General features: G+C 33.3%; 2 protein-coding genes across 3 annotated transcripts; both read right to left on the minus strand.

The window, feature by feature from the left end:
* Positions 1 to 450: 450 nt before the first annotated feature.
* On the minus strand, positions 451 to 6,203 carry LOC127254293 (uncharacterized). Of its 2 annotated transcripts, XM_051279327.1 has the most exons (16): positions 5,974 to 6,203; positions 4,549 to 5,147; positions 3,862 to 3,991; positions 3,542 to 3,743; positions 3,196 to 3,282; positions 3,035 to 3,094; positions 2,861 to 2,947; positions 2,355 to 2,426; positions 2,208 to 2,263; positions 2,019 to 2,104; positions 1,761 to 1,851; positions 1,536 to 1,693; positions 1,346 to 1,437; positions 1,104 to 1,178; positions 884 to 957; positions 451 to 732 (listed from the first exon to the last, which is right to left on the minus strand). In XM_051279327.1, the coding sequence occupies exons 2-16, from the start codon at positions 5,105 to 5,107 to the stop codon at positions 657 to 659; spliced, it is 1,905 nt and encodes a 634-aa protein (XP_051135284.1). In that variant the 5' UTR covers positions 5,108 to 5,147; positions 5,974 to 6,203; the 3' UTR covers positions 451 to 656. The 2 variants fall into 2 exon arrangements, with proteins under 2 accessions (XP_051135284.1, XP_051135285.1); XM_051279328.1 differs by lacking the exon at positions 5,974 to 6,203 and having other exon boundaries at positions 3,862 to 4,007; positions 4,549 to 4,697.
* Positions 6,204 to 8,925: 2,722 nt separating this feature from the next.
* LOC127254085 (uncharacterized) lies at positions 8,926 to 16,372 on the minus strand. Its single transcript, XM_051278969.1, has 12 exons — positions 15,890 to 16,372; positions 14,378 to 14,604; positions 14,177 to 14,244; positions 13,283 to 13,354; positions 12,759 to 13,111; positions 12,592 to 12,660; positions 12,425 to 12,513; positions 9,928 to 11,745; positions 9,729 to 9,806; positions 9,533 to 9,644; positions 9,399 to 9,449; positions 8,926 to 9,315 (listed from the first exon to the last, which is right to left on the minus strand). Exons 1-12 carry the CDS (start codon positions 16,232 to 16,234, stop codon positions 9,265 to 9,267), a joined length of 3,333 nt encoding a protein of 1,110 aa, XP_051134926.1. The 5' UTR covers positions 16,235 to 16,372; the 3' UTR covers positions 8,926 to 9,264.
* Between the last annotated feature and the right edge of the window lie 770 nt (positions 16,373 to 17,142).

Genomic DNA, 17,142 nt, shown 5'->3' on the forward strand with positions numbered 1-17,142 from the left:
CCACAGATCAGGGCATAAAATATACTACCTCGGAGTCCCATATAAAAAGTACCATTTACTTAGTATTATATTAGTTTGTAACAGAAAAGTAATAATATTTTCGTAATGAATTGCAAGTTTTAAAGATATTTATAGTGGTAGATAGTACAATTATTAAATTATAAATAGTAATTTTGGTTTGGGACGATAGTATCTTTATTATTGAACAAGGGCAGTAACTTAAATGGTCTATACATATTGTTTCTATTATATATGTGTGTAGTGTCACAATTTTCGTATTTGTATTGTATATGTTTACACGTGTTACGTTGAATTTTTGATTTGTTTGGTTTTGATTTGAATTTTTTTAAATATAATATTTGGTAGAAAAAATTGTAAATCTACTTTGTAAAATTTTACAATCATTCTAATATTTCAATTTTCTTTAAAATAAAAAATGGACAAAAGAAGGAACCCACATAATCACTTACCATCTACATTTTAAATAGGAGATACAAGAGAATATACAATCTTTCTTTGCTACCTATACAATCCAAGGCTCCAACCTATGCTCAATATTCGATAGAAAATTGAAAGAACTGTATCGGTTCTCACCGGTTTTACAAATACTTGATTGAAAGAATGTCTTACAGTTCATAGCTTAATTTAGTCAAGACTTACACACACCCTTGATCGGCCATACTGCTTGCGATCGTCAGAAAAGCCGAGATAACAGAACCATGCACCAATGACCTGCAATTTATTCAAAATCTCTCTTGAAACTATTGAATTACTCAGTAAAAGATTCAAATAAACTGACACAAGATTCAGTACAAAGACAACCCTGTACTGAATGGATTCGTTGATCTCTAACATGAATGCGTGTATGAGAAAAACAGCTTACTCGGGACTCTCTTTCGGGTACCCAAAATCTGCCGCTGCTTTTAGTGCTCTTTGATATGTTTGCTTCATTGCTTCCTGGAGATTTAAATCGTATGTTATGTAAAACGACAATCGAATCTACTGTATTGCAAGAATCAATGCTGTAAGGTGTTCCAAAACTTAAAATGATCTCAAGCTCGTCTTATATAATAGTTCTTTCCACTAAGATTAGAAGCCCTTACCTGTAGTTTCGACTCAAAATCTTCGGGAGACCAATTCAAATTACATTCTTTTAGTTCTAGTTCTCCAGCTACTACCTGTCAAAAGCAACAAAAAATTTCGCAATATTTTGCAAAGAAAATAGCGCAGAAGGTGTCGTTTTGGTCATTTATAACGTGAAAGATCCCAAAGCGCAACGAAGCAAGCTATTAAATTTCAATGGTGTCAAAAAATGAGCTAGTTAAGATTTAATGAATCGACATACCCCTCCCACTCCGGCAGCCATAGAAGGAGCAACAAGAACATTAGCCTTTCTTAAAACATCGATTGCTTCGGGCGTACAAGGCATATTTGAGCCTGAAATGTTATAAAGTTTGTTAGAAGCCGTAACAAAACAAAAACAATACAAAATTATGAAAAATAGCATTTTGATCAAGCACATTGTAGGATATTACCCTCTACAAGTATCCGGCAACCTGAGTTTACCAAATTGATGGCATCGGATTGATCGATCTCGTTCTGGGAAGCACAAGGAAAGGAAACGTCACACCTTTCACCCCATGGCTTTGCTTCATCGTAGTACTTGGAGCGAGCATAAGTTTTTGAATAGTCTCTGTAAACAATATGTGTAAGCCGATGCAGACTCCATGTTATAAGTGGGTAGAAGAGTGGTTACGAACCTCAAACTTCTATTCTGAGCTTTAATGTCTCGTAAAAATGAAATTTTCATGAAATCAAACCCATCCTCGTCCACCAAATAACCCTTCGAATCTGTTAACCACAAACAAGTGGAGATAGCAGAATGAAGCATAATGGGAAGCTACAATGACACTCTAAATTTCTCTATCGATAGGACAAATATTTGAAAAGCACTTTAGAGACGAATTATAGTATTGGCATTATATGCAGTTTGTTTGTCATATACGTGCCGTTTATACCTGAAACTGTAATAGGAACTGCACCATATGCAATAAGCTTCTCTAGGACATGCATCGATATTTTTCCAGAACCACTAACTGCACATCTGGGCGTAATGTGAAATGTGTCGGGATGAGAATTTTTTGCCATGATAAGCAGCGAAAGATAGTGTTAAAAAATTATCTGAAATGGACAGTGAAGTAAAGAACCTTAGTCCTTTCAGCTCTTTATTCATGTCAGCAAGCATAAGTTGGGCGAAGAATACCTGTAGCGAGCAAAGAAAAGAACTAACTGGACAAATAAATATAAGAAAATAATAAATAAAAGGATGTGAGAAATAATTGGATAAATTTTACCAATCCATAGCCAGTAGCTTCAGTTCGAAGGCTGGATCCAGACCAGTTTACTCTAGGCCCCGTAAAACTTCCCTGCGTACTTAGGGAACACTAATGAGAACCACAGCCAATCATCACAAGTTTCCTTGCTAAAAGATTTGCATGGTAAAGGGACAAGATCAGATAATCTCTTCAACAGAGTAAACTTTCAGACTGTATGTATGTTCGAAACTACTGCAGCCACAAATATGAGACCTTACACTAGAAGATTAAAGTAATAATATCAAGTTACGATGAAACATCAGAATCACCTTACAACGACTTCTTCTATTCTTGCCACATTACAAGAAAAACAAGTATTGTCAAGCAATTAGAATTATATACAGACTCATTTTGAAAATACTAAGAAAATTATTTCATGACCAAGGCAAACAAAGACATCTGTTTTGGATAGGCAACAGACTAAACAGTAAGGGAAAATTAAACTTACCAACGCTAAAAACCTATATAAATGACGCAAAGTTTACCTGAGAATGGCCGGTCAGCCTTCGATATTGTCCATACAAATAGCCCATTTCACGAGTGCCAACACCCATCTCCTCTGAAGGAAGATCCTATTGTACAAGATATATTTGGATGAGCAATAACCACTTGTGATCAGAGTCAGACTACAAAAATTAGTGTCAACCCCAATTTCATACCTTGTCAGGACCCAAATACCGATACAGCTCATTGATGAAGCTCTGACAAAATCTCATGACCTGTATATGAGATATGCAGTTCCAGAAGACAAAAGTCAACATTTCTTTCATCTCAACCATAGTGACTATTTCCTTAAAAAACGAAAGGCTAAAGGCAACACCTCATTATCACTTTTCCCTTTGGGATCAAAATCACTCCCACCAGAAGAGCCTCCCAGCCTATATGGAGATAGAGCATTTTTTAAAGTCTGTGACAGAAAGAGAGAATTAAGCAGTGAGCATATTTTAAATTATCTCAATTTCTAGCAAATACTGCATAACATGTGTGCAGACATGTATATATATACGGATAAATATATTACATTGAGAACAACTCAAGAAATTGGAAAACAAATTTGAATCCAGAAATCCACTATGAAATACAGATAAAATGAATACACCAGTGGCAAACAAGGAAGAAACATTAAGAAGAAGGATGATTTGAAAGGTCAAAATCAAAATCAGAACCTGCTCAAAACTGAGAAATTTAGCAATGCTCAAGTTCATCAGTGGATGAAAGCGTAGTCCACCTCTGCATGGGCCAAGCGTCTGGTTAAAATGAACACGGAAACCACGGTTGACATGTGTCTCTCCTCTGTCATCAACCCATGGAACCCGAAAGATAATTGTACGCTCAGGTTCTAGCAATCGCTCCATGGTATTGACATAACTGGCATAATTGCAAACAATAAGATGATGATTATAGGCATAATTCATAACATATAAACCAAGTTTATTTTCACAAGGAGATGTTGACTTAATAATTAGATATTGATAAGGCAACCTACGTGGAGTTTTTTGAAATCACTCTTTCCAGAGCATGAACCGCTTCTTGAACAGACTGTATAAACTCAGTTTCATGAGGGTCTCTTCTCAATGCAGCTTCAACAATTGATCCAGCCGTTTTTGACATAAGAGCTGTGCTAAGGTTTCACTAATTGTATAAGTGTCAATATTATTTTTTATAAATCACATAACACATTTGATAAATCAGTATACAAGTCAAGATTACAATCTGGATGCAAAACGCATCAAGGGAAACTATTTTGTTCAATTTTAAGGGAAATAAAAAGGAAGCGACGCACAGACCTCAGACGGAGAGAGATCTATTGGATTATTTGTGTGTACATATATATATATTCTTCCAAGAGTGTTCGAAACATAATACTATATAAACATAGTCACTGATGGAAAAAGGCAAGAAAAAAGTGACATTTAATAGTTTGGTAACTTCTTTAATTAATGCGTTAACATGTTTCTGACAAACTTCTACTATTGACAGAGCATAAAGACACATCATAATGAATTCATATATATTGCATACACGAATATCCAGCTAGAAATAGGAAAAGAGAAAGGCAGAAAATGAATGCTAATACTGAAAGCAAATCCAATCGCCACAAGAATACACCAGCAAAATCATATATCAACCATTAAAAATCCTAAAGTAAAATAATAAAGAAACAAGAGCTCACCTTTCACGTAGATTGGCTTGTCAACAATTACTTTTTCTTTAGAGGCTTGTTGCAGGCGGAGAGCCTCTTTGTGAAGCAAACTATTGTTGTGTTCCTCCAGGGCACTCATTTGCATATTCCTACTTCCTTCGTTTCCATAAGGGTTCCGCCTATGCTTCCTGCCATACTCTCTACATACAGAACAGAATATCCTCGCAGTCCCATCCTTTACATCGACGTATGCCCATTTATATGTATCAGCCCATTCTTCTCGCCATCTTTTAACAACTTTCTTCTTCCTTTTCCCTGATTGTGCCTTCGACAAATCTTGATCCTCGTTAGGAAGGTGAGAACCCATCATGAGCTTGTCTTCACCATGCTCTTTGGCCGATGCTTCATGTGCTTGAACACGAAGAAGAGAATCATGTGAGAAAGAAGGATCATCATCTCCGGGGCCTATTTCCAAATCAATTTCTTCTCCAAGATCCCTGACAACAAGGTGATGCCTCTGAGCGTGCTGGATCAAGTTCATATCATCCATTGCAGAATTCATCCCGATCCCACCAGCCGGGAGCAACATTAAGCATGACAGTGCAGCTCTTAGCTTAAAATTGTTCCCTCTGCAAAAGTTCACACATTGATCTCCATGAGCCTCACAGATAATACAAGAATGAAATAAACAACCCCATCAACATCAATCATACATCCATCATAACACAGAATATAAAGAAAGGAAAATGATTCTACATTTTTAACCAACTGTCTTTAACAAAAATTCAATTGAAACATCTGATTCTAGTGTAAGGTAGAAAGAAGCTTATCATAAGATCTACAGGAATCAAAAGACAATCCTTCTTGGTCCACTTCTGTTTTGTCCTTTGTCAATACAAGATCTAGAATATTCCATCAACAAAAGTTTGATTTTCATGTGCTAAATATAACACTGCTAATTTTGCTCTTTCTTTCAACTTTAAGATTCAATCTTTCTTGAGCTCTGCCCAATGCTACAAAACACTTCTTAAAGCTGATGTCCTACACATAAGCATGCCTTTTGATAATTTTTTTTGAGAATTCACTTTCTTGAGCAGTTTAACATTATCAACATAAAAAATGAATAAATAGATAAATCCACAAAAAGGTCACAAAAACTAAAAGAAAGAAAGAAATGGGAGAAAATCAAAAGACTGATAATATCCAACAAACTCAACTTCCAGAAACATTTCCTGTGAACGCAAACGCAAACTATTACATATCCAAACGCACTAGATGGATAAATAAACATGGAGAATTTGCTTATCAGACACAATAATTCAATGGTTGAGAAAGCAACCACTGTTCTGAAAGCAAACAAACGATGCAACGAAACAGCACGCAAGTAACTGATTCCTAGAAAACCAATCACAAGATTCCAAAATTAGCAATCCAATTAGAGAAAGAAACAGAAACCTCAGACGAAATCACTGTACTTCACTTCCGCAACTCAACCACATAAAACAGTCACCAGCTAGGTAACTGTCAGCATCAAATTGAACTGCCGGGATCTTCTTCCACCAGTAGCAACAGTTAATTAGAGAAGTAATTGCAGGTAGAGATGATGAAGAAAAAGGTGGGAATTTGAGGGTTGAGAAAAAAGGGCAAAGAGGGGAATGATTTGGGTGGCGGAAGGTTTGATTTGGTGGAGCTAATTGCAATTATTAATTTTATTGGTGCTTCCGTGCAATTACCATAAATGGTATGTGATAACAGTTGCGACCGTAGTTTTTTGCAAGCTATCTATTATCGTCAGTTTCATTTTTATTTTATTTTTATTTTATTTTAAAATTTATCTGTTATATTTTCAATCGACGTATAATATAGGAATTAATTTCATCGGCTAAATAATTACCATTAGAAACATCTTTGAATAAGAAATTAGTTTTAATTTTTAATATATTTCTTTTAAAATAGAATTAATGCTAAATACAAAATATTTGTACATAATTATAATTTAATTTTAAAAAATAGGAATAATATGAATTATGGTCAAACAACAATTTTATATTTCTTAATTAATATTAAAAAAATATAATATACACTTACATTTATATAATATATATTTTATTTATTCATAAAAACTTAATAATTAAAATAAAATATTATTTTTATATTACAATATTGACACGTTTTTTTATACCTTATATAAAAAAAAAAAACAAACTTACAATTTTATTTCATGTGTTTAAAATTTTCATAATCAATTTTTATATTCTCTACACATTTATTTTTATAACTCTTTTATATTTTTTACATAATTCTATATAATTTACATTAGAAAAAACATAAATTCTTTCCACCAATCTCACAAAACAAACATAACCTAAAAAACTTATTTAAGATTATAATTCTATTTATTTTAAGTTTTTCCTTATAAAATATATTATTTTTTTTACAAAACTTTCAATCATTATTAAAGAAGAAATTACAATGCAAAATCAAACAATGAATTTGTATTTATATTTTGTATCTATGTATATGATAAAAATAATATATTTATTGTTTTTTTAAAATATAAGAATTGCATACCAATAGAATAGAAAAATACTAAATTAATATAGAAATTAATAGAATTAAAAATGTGACCTTTTAGAATGATATATAAAGGATATTATAAATATATACGGCGAATTATATAATACAAAATAATATTGAAAAAATATTAGATTTTAGATTTGTAGTATCGAATGCAATATTAATCAACTATAGATCCAAATATAGTTTATTTAAAAAAAAAAAGGAAAAATAGAAATTGAGAATAAAAAAAAAAATTATTTAAAATTTTCAACTTTGATTAGTTTGATTTTATTGAATATTCTGTGAGAATAAAAAAAAAAAAATATTACTATTATTAAAAAAAAATAAAAAATAACATAATAAACAAAATAAACAAAATAAATAAACCCAAAGCACCTAGACCTTTTCATATTTAACCAAATGATACATTCACCAATGTAGGCTAACTGAAATTGGTGCCAAGCAAAAATATAAATGTGGCAATGAAAGTTAACTGTATTAAGTTTTACACTGATCTTTTTCCTTTTTTAAGATTTTGCATTACTCATCAAATATTTATTCTTTTATCACCAAACATCATATTAAATATTAATACTACTTCAATTTAGAAATTATTTTTTTGGATGGTTTTTTGAATTATAATATTATAGAATAAATCATATGCTTCGTGATATAAAAATAAAATATTAATTTAATATATTTATAAAAAAATAAAATTTATAAATATATTATACAAATATAATCAATATATATATATTATAAAATAACATTTTATATGATAAAAAAATAAAAATATTACTTTATTATTAATATAAAATAATTTAAAACAAAATAAAGTACATAGAGTATAATATATTTTATATGATATTCCCTCCGTCCGGCTAGAAAGTATATATATTTATATTTTGAGATATCCAATTACAAAATTTACATTTCATTAAATACCGTATTTTTTTTCCACAAATACCATTACTTTCCATCGCATTGACTTTTACACAAAAAAGGCAAAAATGTCATCCGTTTTTAACTATTCGCTATAATTAAAATACTATTATTTCTTAAACACGCGCCAAAAATAAATTTAAACATTGTAAGTGGATGGAGGAGTATAATATACTTCATTCATTCGGCCCTTTTTATATAAGATGCAATATTTTGATTCAAACACAAGAATTTAGACAGATAAAATAAAATATAAATTAAATAATGTGATAAAAAAATATATATTTATTTTTTTATTAAGTTGTGTGATAAAATATATAATATAATTAATTACTTCTTATTTTAATTTTGTTTATCTTTGTGAGTATATTAGTGTGAAGGATAGTGATATTTGTATAATAAAAAAATAGTAAAAAATACGTGTAAAAGACTATTATATTGTGACGAAATAGTATACTCTTTTAGTCCCTTAACAATCTATTTGTATCATACAATAGTGTAGTATTTTTACTTTTGTTTCTACATCCTAATATAATACGGATAAATAAATACGAAACTCTGTTTGGAAGTTTGAATTTTGAATACTAAAAATTTTAAATTTAAATACATGTATAATGTAATATAAATAGATTTGATATGATATTTTGAATGTAAAATTAATTTTTAATATAATATAAAAAATAAAAAATAAATGTTTAATTTGATATTTTTTTAAAAAAAAATAGAATGAATAGTGTATCTGGAAAAAAATGCCCCAAACAAACACACCAAAAATTTACTATTGCACAAAGTACCAAAGGCTCAAAATGGGCTGTCTCAACACACTAATTATTATTATTATTTGTATTTTTTAAATTTTATATTCCCAAATCTTTTAAGAACTCCAAGTCTGGCAAAACCGAAAGGTACGCTGCAATGTAGCACAAGAAGCATAAGAAAATGATACTGCTGCATTACAGATAGTCACACCAGACCACAACTACATAGATATATATTCATATGCTATACACACAAGTTCTCTATCTCTCCAAAAAAACCATATATATATATATAATATATATACACACACACGTTCACAGCCTCAGTTCCAGGTTGTAGGGTGGGTTACCTGCAACAGGATGGAGCTATCTCAATCTTCGATGCCCGCACACAGACATTAGCATCAATCCTTGGCGACAAATTTGATTTCCATGTGTTTTGTGTTGCTTTGGAATTGGAAAGGGCAATTGGTAAATGATCGATCCATCAGCCTTTCTGATACGCGGAAGCATAGTCTTTAATCATCTCTTTCAAATGCTGCATCCCAACGTTATGTATGAGTTAAAAAACGATGGTGAAATTCTGGGGGATGATTTACAGAGAAATGAATCCGGTCACACCTTTAATTCTTCGTACAGCACGACAAATATTTTCTTCAGCCGTTTGTGCCTCTGCAAAATCGAGACAAAGTAGTGATTAAGCATGAATCCATAAAGTTCTCTATCCATAATTGACCAGATAGAAATCTGCACACCTCGCCGCATTCTAAAAATGATGATTTTATCTGCTCCAATATGTCGCTATATCTCTTCATATCTGTGCCTTTGCAAGCCTTGAGATCTTTCCCAAGTTTACTAAAATCCTCCCTAATCATGCACCATAACTATAAACATCAGACAACTTTTGTAGACGAACAAACCCCAAATAAGAGCTAATAAGATTTAAGTTACCTGTATGACTCCAGGATTTTGTTCAAGGACCTATATGTCTCGTACTTGACTTGATATTCCTTAACATATTCTCTGTACCTGAAAGAAATAGATTATCGTAAAAGTCTAGGACACAAATGTAGGCTTACAAGCTATAGAACACCTACATTCATTTGTTTGTTGATTTATTTATTTATGAAAACACGGCTTGAAGACTTACTGAGAAACATCCTTTATTGGTCCTCTAAGTTCAGGCTCCTCCTTCTCATATTTTGTGTATGGAGAACTGCCTGCATCTAACGAAGATTTCATATTTTCTCCAATGGCACCGTTGTGTCCCGTTAAAGAAGCATATTTTTGTCTATCATTCGAGTCCTGAGCCATGTTGGTCGTGTTTTCTTTTGTAGTATGGAGCCCAACTCCTTGTATGGAAACAGGCTCTTGCTGTGTCATAGGCACTGTCTTGGAAGTATCTCTACAAGAATCTGAGTTTTGGCCCGGGGCTCTTCCAGCCTCAGCAAATCTAGTTTTATTACTAATTTTGGGTCCTTTATTGAGCTGAGAACCAACCTCAACATGATTTCCAGGAGGCTGATTCTGCCGGTGCAAAGGTCGAGGACGCTTCAAACAAGGTCTTGTAAGATCGTCAGCATTATGTTCTGTGGCCTTCCTTTTAGATGCTCCATTTGGAATATATGCTGCCACCTCTGGATCTGCTGGGGACAATGAATCTTTAGTGATACTGTTTGATGTTTTACCTCTAGCAGAATTTGAATTCCAAATTTCCGAATCCCTCTTGTTTTCCCCATTGAAAGATTCTTTAAGTTCACCCAATTCCAAGTCAGACTGACCTCTTTGAAGTGCACCACTCGTGTTGCTCATCCTATTGGGAGAATAACCTGTATGTGAGATTGAATGAGATGTGCCCTTCTTAACCATCCCCGGCATTTCTGATTTTCTGTAATTGGATTCCTTCGCATCATCTTTACTTTGTGTTTCTCCTTTCTGTGTCCAAAGACCCTCATGGGATTGAAGGCTTCTTTCAGAATGTCTTACCCCATGCTCCAAACTTTCAGGTTTATCAGGCTTTCTTTCGGTTGAAGGAGCCTCAGTATTTTCTATGTCAGGGACATCTAGAGGTCTATCAGGGGATGCATTGCCAGGACTCTCTCCAAAAAGCAAACTCACGGTCCCAGATACCGGTTGGCTCAAGTCTTGGCTCTTCAGTTTCTTTCTGTTGGGAACCCTCCCATTAAAATCATTACTATCAGTAGGTCGTTTAGATTTGCCACTCTTTGATGATCTTTCCACATTACCAGACTGATCAGGCTTAAATCCATCTTCAGCAACACAGCCCAATCCATTATCAGCTTTTCTTACATGGTCTCGTTCTTCATTAGATACTGAATGAATAGCTCCGCGCAGCCTCTCAGCATCAATAAAATCGTGAGGGGATTCATTCTCAATGTCAACCTCACCAGAAACATGATCATCATGCCTTTCAGAGTTGCCTACATCAGGATATTCGTTATCCAGATAATTCCATATTAGAGGAGATTTCGATGAGACAGGATCAAATTCTTGCAATTTACGCTCACTTTCTTTGTCATCATCACTCATCATAATATCAACATCATCTTCAGATGCCTGCTTGCTACTGGAAGTTGAATCACTTCCGCTATCACTATCACTATCACTACTACTCCCGCTTCGACTTCCCACTGGACTTTGACTTCTACTTCTACGACTCCCGGTATCACTACTACTATCACTGTCGGTGTCACTGACACTCCCGCTATCACTAGAGCTGCCTACCAACCCCTCAATATTGTTTGAAACCTTTTGGTCACTGAATGGTTCTGGTGAATTAGATAGTATATCAATATTCTCCTCGGAAGCCACTGTATGTACTGGTGTAGAGTTTAAGTCAGCGGGTTCTTCATCTGTGGCAGCTGTTCTCATGGAAAAGCTTGGAGTTTGTGCAGGAAGTTGATCCGATTTCTGCAGTGCAGGAGATTCAAGTCTAATTTCTGGAGAACTGGTGAACAATGAAACATTAGAGCCCTAGTGATAACCATTAACTTATGTACAAACAAATATGCAGTACATGGACGATGGATGCATATAATGTCAGGCAGATGGGACCAACAATTTAATTTAAGGTCTGATTTCAACTACATCTAACAAGCACAAAACTTTCTATCTTGAAACTGGCATGTTTCATGACTGCAATCCATGCAAAATAAATAAATAAGTAATACAAACAAGAAAAATCAAGTTAAAAATATTGATACAACATCAAAAAAGAACACACAGAAAATCATGGAAAGTGAAATATAAATAAACAAAATAACTGCTTATTATTGCAGATTTTTAATACCTAGCACACCTGGCAAATTGCAACAGATCATATATCGTATGTTGAAAGCAACAAATACAAATAAAATTGAAATTTCTGTAATCTATATGTTCATTTCCACGGATTCAATTACATAATGGTTATGTACCGAAGGACAAACTCAAACAATATGGTTATTTATGCCATTCCTCTGTCATCTTATTAGCAAAGACACTTAACCTTACTAATAGCACCACTGCACCAATGCCCATATTTCAAACAACTGAGAAAAAGAGAAATGAACCACAGATAAACACAAAGATGAGCATTGAGAACACAATAAAATAAATAAATAAATAAACAGATGTGATGGACACACCTTCCAATTTGAGGTGGAAGCCTCTTGAAGCTTTCCATTTCCACCCCAGGTTTCAAGAAATATTTTTCAGGTGATCGAAAAACTGCAATCTACCAATACAACATAGATAAGTGAGAATCGTCCATGAAATAAAAAGATTATTTATTTAAAGCATGTGCACTGCATACTTGTTTCAAAATTGGTTCTATTTGCCGGGCTGAGTTCGGCGTAGAATCTCCAATGGCTTTCTCCAAAGCCTGCCAAAGAACCATAATAAGCACATGTTGATGTCCAAAGGAAAGAACAGTACATATTCATAAAGAACGCAAAAGCCTCTCAAATTTCTACTGCTTACCTTTAGGCTCAGTCCTTTATGTTGGTGCTTCAGAAGTAGTGTAATTATCAGACTTCTTAAATCAGTAGTTTTAGCCTCTGTGTTTTGGCCATGCTTGACTGTTTCACTAAAAGTACTACTATTTGAGAGGCTGGCGCCCAAATCCTTGTCAGAGCTGGCAATTTTTATCTTATTCTGAAGTGCAGCCTCTGGTAGGCTTGCCTGTCCTTTAACAGAATTGCCACTCACACGAGGGGGTACTGAGTCACTGTGTTGCTCCAGTTGGGAAGATGAAGGTGAACCAGATGAGAGTTTAACCTTTGAAAGGCCACTAGGAGGCAAACCAGATTTACAGACCGGCCTAGAAGGTCCCCCTAGTATAATTCATAAACAAGCAATAATGTGAAAACGGTTAATGAAGCCCAAAACAGAAATATATCCATGGTCATATGCTTGCAATAGATTCAAAGGAGTATCATCTCAGTATTAATTTCCTAACAAAATCCAAGGGAACAAATAAAAAACTGGTTTGATCTTCCATTTACCTGAAGATATTTGAGACTTTGGCTTTTTCAAAGGATTCTCTTTCCTGTTCTTGAAATTTTTCCACGGATTGGCTGAAAAATAAATTACACTACATTTAGCTCAAAGCTGGTGACAGTGCTGTAAAGCTTTTAGTAAATATGATTAAGATGCCATTTATATATAGAATAATATTTTTCAGTGCCATACACTATATTTCCATTCTACTTCAACACAAAATTTAACATCATAATGGATGGTTATCTTGTCACTATTTTAGGAGAACGACAAAAATAATATGGGGAGATAAGTTTAGAATAAAATGTACTCTCTTAAGAATCTATAAGAAAATTATTCAGTATGATCAAAATCAAATCTTGTTCATCTCTCCAAAAGAAATAACCAAAAAAGTAATGGACTGAAACTTAGGTTTCTCTTTCTTAGAGTATGCGCATATAATCATATGACCACGTCAAGTTAAATTACCAAGTGCTATCAAATTGTTTTGCAAGTAGGAATGGGAAGCAAAGAATAACATATCTCTTTCAGATTTTAAAGATTATCACTATCTCAATTTCATCAGCCATCTCAATCGCAACATGTAGTTAAAAGCAGGAATGGTAAAAGAGAGAGAAGATAAACTAATATACTTGAACAACTCTATTTTATAGCAGTTCATAGACCTTAAACTATAAAAGAGGGATATGAAAAAATGCATGGGAAATCACAGTTGGAAGCAATTATATAAGTGCATCTACAGTGTTACGAAAATGAGGAGCGAGCTGATGGCCAAGCTTTTTGAAATAAAATTTTCACCTTATAAAGAAAAAAAATTGACACTAGCTGTAACTCATATATCCAAAACATTGCACATGTGTAAATGACAGAGAACTATTGCATAAAAGCTAATGACATACACTCGGCAGCAGCAAAATCCTGTAATTGATTCTTCACAGCTGGAGTTTGATGATCTAAAACAATGGCTCTGTTATCAGGTCAAAGAAGAAATTAATAACATAATTAAATGATAGGCTTCATTTTCATCCACTCCTATAACAGAAATGAACTTATATCACTCTTCCATTGCGAGGAAATTCATTCTACTGAAAGAAAGTTACCTTCGTGATTTACTTTTACGTTCTGCTTCTTCTGACCTCATTTTTAGATGGTTTTTTGTTGATTCATCTAATTCGCGCTCTACATTCAGTTTGCGCCAAGTAGCTCCTGATTCTACAAGCAAACCGTTCCCATCTTTACCTCTTTCACGTTCTTCATATATGTCACAAAAGTCCCCTGGCTCTCTCGACCAAGTGAATCTGAAGGTTTTATCACCAACTTGAATAACCTATAAAAAAATTAATTAAAAAAAAAAAATGACTAGCTGGGTCTCAAGTTTACTAGTATTAGGGAGGACAAACCATAAAACCAGACAGAATACAAAAAATATTTAATCCATATGACAAGAATAAAAATATTAACTCGTGGACCAGAAGAACAAACTTCAATGAGAAAGATAACAGTGTAAAAAAGACGGCCGAAAGCACACAGATTTCAAGGTGAATTGAAGAAAGTCAGTACATGAATAGAAAAGCATCAATCCTTAATTTTCTCATCTCAAGTCACTTCAGGAAAAGCATGACTGGAAGCACTGTCTCCGCATGTAATGGGGAAATCCTACACAATACTGCTTAATCAACAATGCAACTAACTAAAGCAAAATATATCCATGACACAAGAAATCTTTAGCTCTATGAATTAAAGATAATATATTATTATCCTTACAAGAATTTGGGGACAAAAGAATTGCAGAACATCAAGAAATATATTTATGGTGGAAAAAAACAGGCCCAAGATTGCAAGAGGGCAGCAAATTTAAGAAATAAAAAAACTATATCATTTTCAAGCCAAATATCATTTCTTTGCAAACAGTTAAACAATGGCAACATTTCCTATGGCTCCAAATACATTACACTTTACACAAGGGTTAGGAACATAGAAAATAAAATAGAAGTTAACAACTAAGTACTAACAAGCCAAAAGACATGGTAATCATCCCTATATATGAATAGAATTCTAAGCCTCAGGCAATTTCATTTTACACCTGTTAATTGACTCAATTTTTAATAATAGCATTCTGATAAACAACCTTCACATTAATCAAGCCAAAAACGACCAATCAAAGAGCATTTGAAAATCCCAAAGGTACTCTGCAATCACCATGCATAATCATCACCATAGCATGATTCAGCAAGACAAACTACTGTCATGTCTTTTATATATTATCAAAACAATCATGGTTATCTCTGCATTTTTCCTCCCCACTTCCATAAAAGTACTCAATTTTTAATCGCATCATCAGAAATAAACATTGAAAAATTCCAGCAGCAATCCTTCATTATGAAGAAACTTAGTCCGAACTCTTACCAAAAAGGAACCTAAATCAACGGATAAATTCTATCAGCAAGCCAAAACTGAAACCCTCCTAACTTTACACGAACCATAAGCTTCCAGATTCTTAGTTAAACCCTAAGTACATATGGATTCTATACTGCATTACAATACATACAGGCAGAGGTGTATTCAGATTTTGCAATAATCACGTAACATTAAATTCGATTCCAAACACTCACATTGCCGTTGGGATTTTTCGCACCGACGTCAAACTTTATGCGCGCCGTGCCGCCCTCCGCCTCAACGCGCTTGATTTCCTCGACGAGGTTTGGTGCCAGCTTTATCGCCATCCCGAAATTCAAAGGATTCTCCCTGACAAGGGCAAAACTCTCCTCCACCTGCAGCTCGGAGGGCGCGGAGCGGTTCGAAGTTGCGGCGGACGACAGACCTCCACGGCCACGTCCTCCGGCGCCGCCCCTGGAGGGGCGAACCATGGAAGCAGGGCGGTTGATTGGCGGCGCGTGAATGTTCCTCCTCCCGGCGCCTCCGCCGCCGCGGCCGAGCTTCCCTGCGGCTCCGTACATTCCGGGTGGGGTTGGGGGGTTTGTCTCTCGGCGGTTGAACCAAATTTGGAAGGGCTCAGGCACAGCAGCCGATCAATTGTTCCTTTGAATTTGGGTTTTAAATTCTCCCGATTATCTCTGATATCAAAATGTATTGCCTCGCTCATCCTTAAATTTTCAAAATATTACAATTCTGGGTTTGGTTGTTAGATTTCTATTTTTCAAACAAGTATTTTCAAATCAAATTAGAACAAATAAACCCTATATGATATTTTTATATAATATAAAATTTAATATTATAATTAGACTGTAACTTTAAGACTTTAGTATTATTGAATTTGTTTGTTTAATATTTTGATAATATAAAAAATAATATTTTAGATAAAATATTGAATTTTTTTAAAAAAAAATTAAATATATACATTGAGATCATGTATAGAAAATAAAAATTTGAATACAAGACTGATGAACTAAATAATATAGCATCAAATATAAATATAAACAAAAGATATATTTTTGTAAAATTTATGAAAAGTATATATATATTTTTATGATAAAGATGAAAATTATTTTTAAAAATACATTAAATTGGACTGAAAAAAATACACAAAAAAAGTAAACCCAATTTTTCAAATAGTATTTGTTGTAACGATAATTTTAATTTCATTATGTTATTATTTTTATTTATATCATATTCATATTAAACACGTTTGTCTTTTTTCCTTTTTTTTAAAAAAAATTTTACCAAATAAAATATATATTCATTATTTTTCTTATTATAAAATTAATTTTAAATTTAAAAATATTTTATATACAATTATTTCAATTTACAATTTTTATCGTTCAAAATTTAAATTCAATATCAAACCCTATCAGATTATTTCTTTTCAACACCTTTGTAGTATCACTTCAATCTATTATATTTATTA

The sequence above is a fragment of the Andrographis paniculata genome, unplaced genomic scaffold (assembly GCF_009805555.1).
Source record: "Andrographis paniculata isolate CXL003 unplaced genomic scaffold, ASM980555v1 Contig52END, whole genome shotgun sequence".
In the NCBI taxonomy this organism is placed as follows: domain Eukaryota; kingdom Viridiplantae; phylum Streptophyta; class Magnoliopsida; order Lamiales; family Acanthaceae; genus Andrographis; species Andrographis paniculata.

Excerpts from the sequence above, each read along its gene's own strand:
- LOC127254293 (XM_051279327.1), bottom strand. The coding sequence starts at position 5,107 with ATGTTGCTCCCGGCTGGTGGGATCGGGATGAATTCTGCAATGGATGAT. Across the intron at positions 2,264-2,354 it reads AAGCTACTGGCTATGGATTG|GTATTCTTCGCCCAACTTAT; the intron begins GTAAAATTTATC and ends TGCTCGCTACAG. Across the intron at positions 733-883 it reads TACCCGAAAGAGAGTCCCGA|GTCATTGGTGCATGGTTCTG; the intron begins GTAAGCTGTTTT and ends AATAAATTGCAG.
- LOC127254085 (XM_051278969.1), bottom strand. The coding sequence starts at position 16,234 with ATGTACGGAGCCGCAGGGAAGCTCGGCCGCGGCGGCGGAGGCGCCGGG. Across the intron at positions 9,807-9,927 it reads CCAATAAAGGATGTTTCTCA|GTACAGAGAATATGTTAAGG; the intron begins GTAAGTCTTCAA and ends TATTTCTTTCAG. Across the intron at positions 9,316-9,398 it reads TGCTGTACGAAGAATTAAAG|CATTTGAAAGAGATGATTAA; the intron begins GTGTGACCGGAT and ends GTTGGGATGCAG.